Source organism: Helianthus annuus, chromosome 10 (genome assembly GCF_002127325.2).
Source record: "Helianthus annuus cultivar XRQ/B chromosome 10, HanXRQr2.0-SUNRISE, whole genome shotgun sequence".
In the NCBI taxonomy this organism is placed as follows: Eukaryota; Viridiplantae; Streptophyta; class Magnoliopsida; order Asterales; family Asteraceae; genus Helianthus; species Helianthus annuus.
Window position 1 is genome coordinate 115946302 of NC_035442.2, and position 12678 is coordinate 115958979.

Here is a 12678-nt window from a genome sequence, read left to right on the forward strand (position 1 = left end):
GTGTTTTCAGAACGTTTGAATCTCTTGGGTTGTTTTTGAATTAAAATGTAAAAAAACAGGGAAACGTTTATGTTACGAATGGGTCATGCCCAATTTTTGTTAAAAATCTTGTATGTTTGATCGTTAAAGAAAGTGGATGCCACAAGTTGGTATCAGAGCCGAAGTTTGAGGGATTCAAGTATTTGGGGTCAAATGCCTGAACTCAAACTGAAAGCTCGTATAAGGTGTGTTCGTTCCGAAGCGCTACGCAAGTAAGTAAATTGTAAAATTCATTATGTTGTAGTTAGAAATAGTAAGGGATTTATAGGTTATTTGTTCTTAAACCGAGTCATACCGCTAACGAATATGCTAAACGGGTCCGTAATTAAATTACGGACGTGTAGGAAAAAGAATCGGACAAAACGGACTTATAGAACTTGAGATATGATGTTTTTAAGAATTATGTTTGAGAATTTTTAGAGCTGGGCATTAACAGCAGCAAGCAACAAACATTCTGTCGAAATTAGCTGCTCGCGTCGCGCCACCCCCTGACCCAAGTTCGTCGCGTAGCACGACGTCGCTGGCGCCGCACGACGGAAGGGTATGCAGACCCTCGCGCCACGCGAGCATCCATAAGTTTCCGAATTTTTTTTTGTTTTGACGAGTTTGTGTACGGGACTTGTTCCAATTGATTTTAAAGGCCTTGTGAACTTTAAAGCTAATACGATAATCAAATGATGAAAGAAAGGTACATGTGAATGGTGAGAAAGAAATTTGTTATGATTAAGGGATGCGGTCGGTATGATACGATACAATCGTCAATGACGATAAGGCATGAAGTATGAATGATGAATGGAATGTGTTATGATAAAATGATATTAAAACCTGATGATGGGGAGTATGAAATGAAATCTAATGAATGTAATGGATGTTCTATGTAGATGGCTGACGTGGTGAATGTAAATGATGACGATGAAGCACGCCAAAATGAAATCAGAACAATGATTGTGGAAGAAGTAGAGAAAGCGATTGAAGCTAGTAATTCCCGACTAGCTCAAGAGGTGGAAGGTCAAGTATTGGGAGTAGTCGTTACTCTAGTAACATCCAAGGTGGAAGAACTAAAGGAGATGATTAGTGAACTGTAAACAAAGAAAAGTACTCGAAGGTGCACGTACAAGGAATTCATGGCATGTAACCCCTTGCCGTATGATGGGGAAATTGACCCGATAGCTTGTCAAAGATGGATTTCAAGCACCGAGGCAGTGTTTGTGAGAAGTAGATGTGAAGTGGAGGATCAAGTGATGTTTGCTACGGGCCTCCTACAACTCCAAGCAAAGGATTGGTGGGACGCACATTCGAAGGAGTTGGGGGATGACAAAGTACAAACGTTAACATGGCAAGAGTTCAAGGAGCCATTTCTGAAATATCACATCCCACAATCCGCACTTGATAAGATTCAAGAAGACTTCTTATGTCTTCGACAAAAGGATGAAACGATTGATGAAATAACAAATAAGTTCCTCGAGAAGGTGAAGTTTTGTGGGGAAATAGCGGGGACTGAGAGGTTGAAAATCATATGTTATCATGCTATGTTAAAGGCTGAATATCGGGAGTTCGTAAATCCCTCCAAATGTGCAACGTTGAACGAATTAATCGACTAGGCAAGAGATACGAAGATTGAGATAAAAAGGCAGGTTGAAGGGGAGAAAAAGGGTGGCGGAGAAGTCTACCAACACAAACCCATCGAAAAAGGGAAGATTTCAAGACCAAAACAGGAAAGGGCAAACAAGTAGTGCAATTCCGACTTGCAAGACATGTGGGAAGCATCATTCGGGTGAATGTCTGTCGGGGAAGAAAGGATGCTACAAATGTGGGCAAGAGGGACATCCGTATTATAGGTGCCCCGAAAATCCAAAAGCGTGTTACAATTGTAAGCAAACGGGGCACATTAAAGCGGAATGTCCGAAACTCCAACAAGAGGCAAAGAAAGATGGAAAGAAGGATGAGTCTTCCAAGGCTTGCGGGAGGATGTTTCAGTTAACCTCGGATGAAGCTAAGGCTAGCCCGGATGTGGTTTCAGGTATATTCTTAGTAAATTCAATACCTGTAAATGTTTTATTTGATTCCGGGCTAGTAGGTCATTTGTTTTGAATGAACTTCTATGTCATCCTTCCTTTATGCTTGAAAAGATGTTAGTACCTTTAGAAGTGGAAGCAGCGGATAGCAAACGTTACCTATTGCATGATGTATGTAGAAATTGTAAGATCTTGATTGAAGATGAGGAATTTAGCATAGACCTTGTTCCAATGTGTATGGAGGAATTTAAAGTAGTCGTGGGAATGGATTGGCTGGCCCAAAACCATGCGGAGATACAATGTGAAAAGAAAGTTATCCAAGTAGTAACCTCGGAGGGAAAGCGGGTAAGTATTCAAGGGGATAGGGTCGACGAGTCGAAATTTTGTTCTATTATTGAAGCCGTCCAGTATGTAAAGAACGGGGGGAAAGCATATCTGTCTTACGTGATCGATACCTATCAAGTTGTACCGAAGCTAGAAGATGTAAAAGTAGTGAATGAATATCCAGATGTATTTCCGGAGGATTTACCGGGGCTTCCGCCCGAACGTGAAGTGGAGTTTAAGATAGAGCTTACCCCGGGAGCCACACCGGTAGCTAAAGCTCCTTATCGCTTGGCCCCAACCGAAATGAAAGAATTGATGACCCAACTTCAAGAACTGCTTGACAAAGATTTTATTCGACCAAGCGTTTCGCCATGGGGGGCACCCGTATTATTCGTAAGGAAGAAAGATGGTTCGATGCGAATGTGCATCGACTATCGGGAGTTAAACAACAGTGAAGAATCGTTACCCCTTACCCAGAATTGATGATTTATTCCACCAACTACAAGGGGCGAGCTGGTTTTCAAAGATTGATTTGCGATCAGGGTATCACCAACTGCGGGTACGAGAAGAGGATGTGCCGAAAACTGCATTTCGAACGCGGTATAGACATTACGAGTTCCTAGTAATGTCCTTCGGCTTAACAAACGCGCCAGCTGCATTTATGGATCTAATGAATCGGGTGTGCCGGCCTATGCTTGATAAGTATGTGATCGTTTTTATTGATGATATACTAGTGTACTCCCGAAGTGAAGCAGAGCATGCTTCACACTTACGTGATGTGATGGAGACGCTCTGCAAGGAAAGGTTATATGCAAAGTTCTCAAAATGCGCCTTTTGGCTGAGAGAAGTACAATTTTTGGGTCATGTAATCAATGCGGATGGTGTTCATGTGGACCCGTCCAAAGTAAAGGCAGTGATGAATTGGGTACCCCCGAAGAATCCAAGCGAGATAAAAAGCTTTTTGGGCTTGGCTGGTTATTACAGGAGATTTATCCAGGATTTCTCCAAAATAGCCTCGCCCATGACAAAGTTAATGAAGAAAAGTGAGAAGTTTTTATGGGGCGAAGAACAAGAAAAAGCGTTTCAGGCACTGAAAGAAAAACTCTCAAGTTCTCCTGTGTTGACATTACCGGATGGAACGGATGATTTGGTGGTATATACTGATGCCTCCCATCAGGGTCTTGGGTGTGTACTAATGCAAAGGGGTAAAGTCGTTGCCTACGCTTCAAGGCAACTTAAGCAACACGAAAATAATTACCCAACCCACGATCTAGAATTGGCGGCGGTCGTGTTCGCCTTGAAGATATGGAGACATTACCTATACGGGGTGAAGTGTACAATCTTCTCGGATCACAAAAGCCTCAAATATTTTTTCGAACAAAAAGATCTTAATATGAGGCAACGAAGATGGTTGGAGCTTATCAAGGATTACGATTGTGATATCCACTATCACCCTGGGAAGGCTAACGTAGTAGCGGATGCTCTAAGTCGAAAGGAGTACCCGCCCCCGATTCGGGTAAGATCAATGAAAATGGTAGTCACTTCCAAACTCCTTGAAGAAATACGAGAGGCTCAAATTAAGTCTTTGGATGCCAAGTATTCAAAGAAAGAAAGGACGAAAGGATTTATCCACGAGTTAATTGAGAATGTGAATGGCATAAAAACGAGGTATGGTCGAATCTGGATACCTCGGGAATGTAACGTGAAAGAATTACTTTTGAATGAGGCACACAAGTCTCGATACTCCATCCATCCAGGAGCTACAAAAATGTATCGAGACTTGAGGATGAATTATTGGTGGCTGGGAATGAAAAGAGATATTGTCAAGTATGTGGCTAAGTGTCTGACTTGTTCCCAAGTAAAGGCCGAACACCAAAGATCATATGGGAAATTGCAACCGTTAGAGATACCGGTGTGGAAGTGGGAGCATGTAACAATGGATTTGGTGACTAAGCTTCCCAAGACAAGAAAAGGGCACGATGCAATATGGGTGGTCGTTGATCGACTGACCAAAAGCGCACATTTCTTACCTATTCGGGAAACTTATAATTCAGAAAAGATGGCGGAAGTTTATATGAACGAGATTATATCCCGACATGGGGTTCCGGTGTCTATAGTATCCGATTGGGACACCCGGTTCACATCTCGTTACTGGAGGAAGTTTCATGAAGAATTGGGGACCCAGTTACATATTAGCACCGCCTACCGTCCTCAAACCGATGGTCAGTCAGAACGAACTATACAAACATTAGTTGATATGTTAAGGGCGTGTGTCATGGATTTTGGGGGAAGCTGGGATGATCATCTACCCTTGGTAGAGTTTTCATATAATAATAGTTATCATAACAGCATAAAAATGGCCCCCTACGAGATGCTCTATGGAAGGAAATGTAGGACTCCGGTTTGTTGGGGGGAAGTGAGTCAGCGCGAACTCGCGTCAAAGGATCTAGTAGCTGAAACGATCGAAAAGATTGGCATGGTTAGATCAAGAATTAAGGCGGCGCAAGATAGACAAAAGTCTTATTCAGATCGACGAAGGCGACCGATTGAGTTTCAAGTGGGAGATCATGTGTTACTAAAAGTCTCTCCATGGAAAGGGATAATTCGTTTTCATAAACGCGGGAAGCTAGGTCCTCGATACATCGGACCTTTCAAAATACTCGCTCGGGTCGGGGCGGTGGCGTATCAGTTAGAATTACCACCTGCATTGGATGGGATTCATAACACCGTTCAGGTGTCGCAACTGCGAAAGTGCCTCGCGGATGAGGCTGCATACGTGCCTTTAGATGATATTGAAGTGGATGAGAAATTAAATTATGTTGAAAAGCCCGCCACAATAAAGGATTTTAAGGTAAAGCAACTCCGCAACAAATCCGTTCGGTAAGTGTTGGTCCAATGGCGACATCGAAAAGGATCGGATCTCACGTGGGAAACGGAGGATGAAATGCGAGAACAATACCCAGAATTATTTGGTACGTATTCAGGTTTCGGGGACAAAATCTTTTTTAAGGGGGGTAGACTTGTAACACCCCAAATTCTCATATGACCAAAAAATATAATAAGTAGTAATGTATTAATATATATATATATATATATATATAAATTAGTAAAGAAAGATGGTTAAGTTAGAAGGTAAAGTACTAAAGTGAATGGGGATTAAATGATGAGGTACTAGATGTGTAAATAATGTTATAAAATGATAAAAAAAAAAGAAACCAGATAAGTCTGGTTGGGGGTGCGATTGTGAGAAGCCAGGAGGGGACTCCTTCCCTCACAAAACCCTAAATCACTAAATTCCATCAATTGAAAGCCAGATTATTGAAGAATCGAATGCATGACCTAAGAATCCTGATTATCTAAGTGTTCTTGATCTCAAGTAAGTTAAATTTTGTGATTTGATAATGTTTGATTATGTGGGTTTTGTGTGATTCGTGAATGTAATACAAAATTCAGTATGATTAATGGTTGCTATGAAGGTCTAGACATCATTAGATCCTAAATTTCGAATATGAACATGATTAGGGCAAAACCCACTTGCATGTCAAGTAATGTCTAGCAATTGTGAAGTTTTGTATGTTAATTTGATTGTTGATTGATGATATTGTTATGAATAATTGATTTAGAACTATGTGCTCATGATTTGAATGGTAGATTTCAAAATAGTAGGATGTTTATGTTAATCAATGAGAAGAACTATGGAAATTGTGCTTAGGATGCTTGTACATTATGCTAAATAGTGATACGCACACAATGTGTTTGACGAAATGCCTATGTTAGTTTAGTATGGTTTTTACATGAATACTTGTTAAGATTGATGCAACTTCCTTATGATAATGATGTATGTGAATAGTAGACGCCATAACGTACTATAAGGGTTGTGAAAGTAATGTTTATGAAAGCTAAAGTATGAGATTATGACATATAGGCACGAAGAACGAAGAAGACGCAAGTCATTCGAAGGCACAAGCATCTCAAGATCGCGGTAAGTTCATACGAACTTAATTCTCTTTTATGTTGTTCTACGGATGAAGTTTAGTTATTAAACCTAAATGTTGAAACGATTGATGAAATAACAAATAAGTTCCTCGAGAAGGTGAAGTTTTGTGGGGAAATAGCGGGGACTGAGAGGTTGAAAATCATATGTTATCATGCTATGTTAAAGGCTGAATATCGGGAGTTCGTAAATCCCTCCAAATGTGCAACGTTGAACGAATTAATCGACTAGGCAAGAGATACGGAGATTGAGATAAAAAGGCAGGTTGAAGGGGAGAAAAAGGGTGGCGGAGAAGTCTACCAACACAAACCCATCGAAAAAGGGAAGATTTCAAGACCAAAACAGGAAAGGGCAAACAAGTAGTGCAATTCCGACTTGCAAGACATGTGGGAAGCATCATTCGGGTGAATGTCTGTCGGGGAAGAAAGGATGCTACAAATGTGGGCAAGAGGGACATCCGTATTATAGGTGCCCCGAAAATCCAAAAGCGTGTTACAATTGTAAGCAAACGGGGCACATTAAAGCGGAATGTCCGAAACTCCAACAAGAGGCAAAGAAAGATGGAAAGAAGGATGAGTCTTCCAAGGCTTGCGGGAGGATGTTTCAGTTAACCTCGGATGAGGCTAAGGCTAGCCCGGATGTGGTTTCAGGTATATTCTTAGTAAATTCAATTCCTGTAAATGTTTTATTTGATTCCGGGCTAGTAGGTCATTTGTTTTGAATGAACTTCTATGTCATCCTTCCTTTATGCTTGAAAAGATGTTAGTACCTTTAGAAGTGGAAGCAGCGGATAGCAAAAGTTACCTATTGCATGATGTATGTAGAAATTGTAAGATCTTGATTGAAAATGAGGAATTTAGCATAGACCTTGTTCCAATGTGTATGGAGGAATTTAAAGTAGTCGTGGGAATGGATTGGCTGGCCCAAAACCATGCGGAGATACAATGTGAAAAGAAAGTTATCCAAGTAGTAACCTCGGAGGGAAAGCGGGCAAGTATTCAAGGGGATAGGGTCGACGAGTCGAAATTTTGTTCTATTATTGAAGCCGTCAAGTATGTAAAGAACGGGGGAAAAGCATATCTGTCTTACGTGATCGATACCTATCAAGTTGTACCGAAGCTAGAAGATGTAAAAGTAGTGAATGAATATCCAGATGTATTTCCGGAGGATTTACCGGGGCTTCTGCCCGAACGTGAAGTGGAGTTTAAGATAGAGCTTACCCCGGGAGCCGCACCGGTAGCTAAAGCTCCTTATCGCTTGGCCCCAACCGAAATGAAAGAATTGATGACCCAACTTCAAGAACTGCTTGACAAAGATTTTATTCGACCAAGCGTTTCGCCATGGGGAGCACCCGTATTATTCGTAAGGAAGAAAGATGGTTTGATGCGAATGTGCATCGACTATCGGGAGTTAAACAACAGTGAAGAATCGTTACCCCTTACCCAGAATTGATGATTTATTCCACCAACTACAAGGGGCGAGCTGGTTTTCAAAGATTGATTTGCGATCAGGGTATCACCAACTGCGGGTACGAGAAGAGGATGTGCCGAAAACTGCATTTTGAACGCGGTATGGACATTACGAGTTCCTAGTAATGTCCTTCGGCTTAACAAACGCGCCAGTTGCATTTATGGATCTAATGAATCGGGTGTGCCGGCCTATGCTTGATAAGTATGTGATCGTTTTTATTGATGATATACTAGTGTACTCCCGAAGTGAAGCAGAGCATGCTTCACACTTACGTGATGTGCTGGAGACGCTCCGCAAGGAAAGGTTATATGCAAAGTTCTCAAAATGCGCCTTTTGGCTGAGAGAAGTACAATTTTTGGGTCATGTAATCAATGCGGACGGTGTTCATGTGGACCCGTCCAAAGTAAAGGCAGTGATGAATTGGGTACCCCCGAAGAATCCAAGCGAGATAAGAAGCTTTTTGGGCTTGGCTGGTTATTACAGGAGATTTATCCAGGATTTCTCCAAAATAGCCTCGCCCATGACAAAGTTAATGAAGAAAAGTGAAGTTTTTATGGGGCGAAGAACAAGAAAAAGCGTTTCAGGCACTGAAAGAAAAACTCTCAAGTTCTCCTGTGTTGACATTACCGGATGGAACGGATGATTTGGTGGTATATACTGATGCCTCCCATCAGGGTCTTGGGTGTGTACTAATGCAAAGGTGTAAAGTCGTTGCCTACGCTTCAAGGCAACTTAAGCAACACGAAAATAATTACCCAACCCACGATCTAGAATTGGCGGCGGTCGTGTTCGCCTTGAAGATATGGAGACATTACCTATACGGGGTGAAGTGTACAATCTTCTCGGATCACAAAAGCCTCAAATATTTTTTCGAACAAAAAGATCTTAATATGAGGCAACGAAGATGGTTGGAGCTTATCAAGGATTACGATTGTGATATCCACTATCACCCTGGGAAGGCTAACGTAGTAGCGGATGCTCTAAGTCGAAAGGAGTACCCGCCCCCGATTCGGGTAAGATCAATGAAAATGGTAGTCACTTCCAAACTCCTTGAAGAAATACGAGAGGCTCAAATTAAGTCTTTGGATGCCAAGTATTCAAAGAAAGAAAGGACGAAAGGATTTATCCACGAGTTAATTGAGAATGTGAATGGCATAAAAACGAGGTATGGTCGAATCTGGATACCTCGGGAATGTAACGTGAAAGAATTACTTTTGAATGAGGCACACAAGTCTCGATACTCCATCCATCCAGGAGCTACAAAAATGTATCGAGACTTGAGGATGAATTATTGGTGGCTGGGAATGAAAAGAGATATTGTCAAGTATGTGGCTAAGTGTCTGACTTGTTCCCAAGTAAAGGCCGAACACCAAAGACCATATGGGAAATTGCAACCGTTAGAGATACCGGTGTGGAAGTGGGAGCATGTAACAATGGATTTGGTGACTAAGCTTCCCAAGACAAGAAAAGGGCACGATGCAATATGGGTGGTCGTTGATCGACTGACCAAAAGCGCACATTTCTTACCTATTCGGGAAACTTATAATTTAGAAAAGATGGCGGAAGTTTATATGAACGAGATTATATCCCGACATGGGGTTCCGGTGTCTATAGTATCCGATTGGGATACCCGGTTCACATCTCGTTACTGGAGGAAGTTTCATGAAGAATTGGGGACCCAGTTACATATTAGCACCGCCTACCATCCTCAAACCGATGGTCAGTCAGAACGAACTATACAAACATTAGTTGATATGTTAAGGGCGTGTGTCATGGATTTTGGGGGAAGCTGGGATGATCATCTACCCTTGGTAGAGTTTTCATATAATAATAGTTATCATAACAACATAAAAATGGCCCCCTACGAGATGCTCTATGGAAGGATTTTGAAGTGGATGAGAAATTAAATTATGTTGAAAAGCCCGCCACAATAAAGGATTTTAAGGTAAAGCAACTCCGCAACAAATCCGTTCGGTAAGTGTTGGTCCAATGGCGACATCGAAAAGGATCGGATCTCACGTGGGAAACGGAGGATGAAATGCGAGAACAATACCCAGAATTATTTGGTACGTATTCAGGTTTCGGGGACAAAATCTTTTTTAAGGGGGGTAGACTTGTAACACCCCAAATTCTCATATGACCAAAAAAATATAATAAGTAGTAATGTATTAATATATATATATATTAGTAAAGAAAGATGGTTAAGTTAGAAGGTAAAGTACTAAAGTGAATGGGGATTAAATGATGAGGTACTAGATGTGTAAATAATGTTATAAAATGATTAAAAAAAAGAAACCAGATAAGTCTGGTTGGGGGTGCGATTGTGAGAAGCCAGGAGGGGACTCCTTCCCTCACAAAACCCTAAATCACTAAATTCCATCAATTGAAAGCCAGATTATTGAAGAATCGAATGCATGACCTAAGAATCCTGATTATCTAAGTGTTCTTGATCTCAAGTAAGTTAAATTTTGTGATTTGATAATGTTTGATTATGTGGGTTTTGTGTGATTCGTGAATGTAATACAAAATTCAGTATGATTAATGGTTGCTATGAAGGTCTAGACATCATTAGATCCTAAATTTCGAATATGAACATGATTAGGGCAAAACCCACTTGCATGTCAAGTAATGTCTAGCAATTGTGAAGTTTTGTATGTTAATTTGATTGTTGATTGATGATATTGTTATGAATAATTGATTTAGAACTATGTGCTCATGATTTGAATGGTAGATTTCAAAATAGTAGGATGTTTATGTTAATCAATGAGAAGAACTATGGAAATTGTGCTTAGGATGCTTGTACATTGTGCTAAATAGTGATACGCACACAATGTGTTCGACGAAATGCCTATGTTAGTTTAGTATGGTTTTTACATGAATACTTGTTAAGATTGATGCAACTTCCTTATGATAATGATGTATGTGAATAGTAGACACCATAACGTACTATAAGGGTTGTGAAAGTAATGTTTATGAAAGCTAAAGTATGAGATTATGACATATAGGCACGAAGAACGAAGAAGACGCAAGTCATTCGAAGGCACAAGCATCTCAAGATCGCGGTAAGTTCATACGAACTTAATTCTCTTTTATGTTGTTCTACGGATGAAGTTTAGTTATTAAACCTAAATGTTGAGTTGTGAGTCGTTATTGATTCAAATGTCGATATGTTATATGTTAGAAAATGGATAAGCGACATAATAGTGTCGGATGTACAAGGACCACTCAAGTGGGATAAAATTGTATGGAAAGTAGGATTATGAGATGGTTAAGTAACGACTTGTTGTAAACGGGTCAAAATGATATGTTATGCTTGGCATGTATGATAAGGGTTACCCGTTGTAAATGGGTAAATTAGGACAAGCACGGTGATTATTGTTGAAGTTTGAGAATGGGCCCATTACGAATGGGTCGAATGATATGGATGTATGAATGTATCGAGATGTTGGAATGGAAAAAAGTTAGTGGAAAGGATGTTTAATGAAAAGAATGTTGTAAACAAGAATTGTCAATGATTGGTAAATTGTTAATGGGTCGATTAAAAGTATGTAAGGTGAGTTATGGTTTTGTTTGTGCATTGTGAATTAACTAATGTTTAATGTTGTGCATGATAGGTAAATCTCATGTTTGAAGATGGCGAGCTCGGACGAACACACTAAATTGCCCTTTTTGCGCTTCCGGACTATGTTATCTTTTACTTATGGGTCGAAAATCATTTTGTTAATGTAAATGTTAACCGTATGTGTAGAATAATAGTAAGTATTTTTAGAACGTTTGAATCTCTTGGGTTGTTTTTGAATTACAATGTAAAAAAGCAGGGAAACGTTTATGTTACGAATGGGTCATGCCCATTTTTTGTTAAAAATCTTGTATGTTTGATCGTTAAAGAAAGTGGATGCCACAGCTAAGTTGTATACTAGTGTGTTATACTGGCAATCAAAGTTGTTTATACTAGTGTGTTATACGGAATCTAAGATGTTTATACTGGTGTGTTATATGGAATGTAAGTTGTTTATACTGGTGGGTTATACGGAATATAAGTTATTTATATTGGTGTATCATACGGAATCCAAACTATTTATACCAGTGTGTTATACGGAAATGTAAGTTGTTTATACTTGTAACTGATAAAACACAACATGAATAAACTAATAACTGCTAAAACACAACGTCAAGAATTTGTTCATGAGTGATCGCATGTCATGCTAATTTGTTCTGTATACGTTCTTTGTATTATAAGTAACTGACAATTTTGAATTCTTAAAAGATATGTTGTTTCCTTAAAAATCTTCTTATTTTGTTTAAGAAATAAATCTTCCATAAATAAGTTAATTATTCAATTACCTTTATGCCCTTTAATATGAAATCTCTAAATGCCAAATGTCACCCTTAGAACACTTCCTATACTCTGTAGGAAAAATAGACTTTGTAGCCAACTCCACCCTTGAATCTATATACCATGCTTTTATATATAACATAGTAGGTTAGAACCACGTGTATTATACGGATGGAGTAAATATAATTCATATACTAAATTATAAAATAATATATCTTTAAAAACCCAATTTATTACAACCGTTGAATAAATGTAATTTCATATATTAAATAATAAAAGTTATATCTTTAAGAATCTCGTATATTGTACGGGTTGAATAGATGTAATTTTATGTACCAAATAATAAAAAGTTATATCTTTAAAACAATGTGTATTATACGAGTTGAATAAATGTAATTTTGTGTAGATGTAATTTTATATCTTTAAAAATCCTAATGGATATACGCGATACGTGATGGATATGGTGACTGGGGATATTGTTCTTGAAAAGAGGATACGTT

At 39.4% G+C, this 12678-nt stretch overlaps 1 protein-coding gene across 1 annotated transcript; it reads left to right on the forward strand.

Moving 5' to 3' along the window:
• The first annotated feature begins 1163 nt into the window (after positions 1-1163).
• On the forward strand, positions 1164-2861 carry LOC110881701. Its single transcript, XM_022129883.1, has 3 exons — positions 1164-1543; positions 1674-2059; positions 2176-2861. Exons 1-3 carry the CDS (start codon positions 1164-1166, stop codon positions 2859-2861), a joined length of 1452 nt encoding a protein of 483 aa, XP_021985575.1.
• Positions 2862-12678: the final 9817 nt, after the last annotated feature.

Coding starts and splice junctions, on each gene's coding strand:
- LOC110881701 (XM_022129883.1), top strand. CDS start 1,164: ATGGCATGTAACCCCTTGCCGTATGATGGGGAAATTGACCCGATAGCT. Junction 1,544..1,673: donor GAAATAGCGGGGACTGAGAG/GTTGAAAATCAT, acceptor ATAAAAAGGCAG/GTTGAAGGGGAGAAAAAGGG. Junction 2,060..2,175: donor TAGCCCGGATGTGGTTTCAG/GTATATTCTTAG, acceptor AAAAGATGTTAG/TACCTTTAGAAGTGGAAGCA.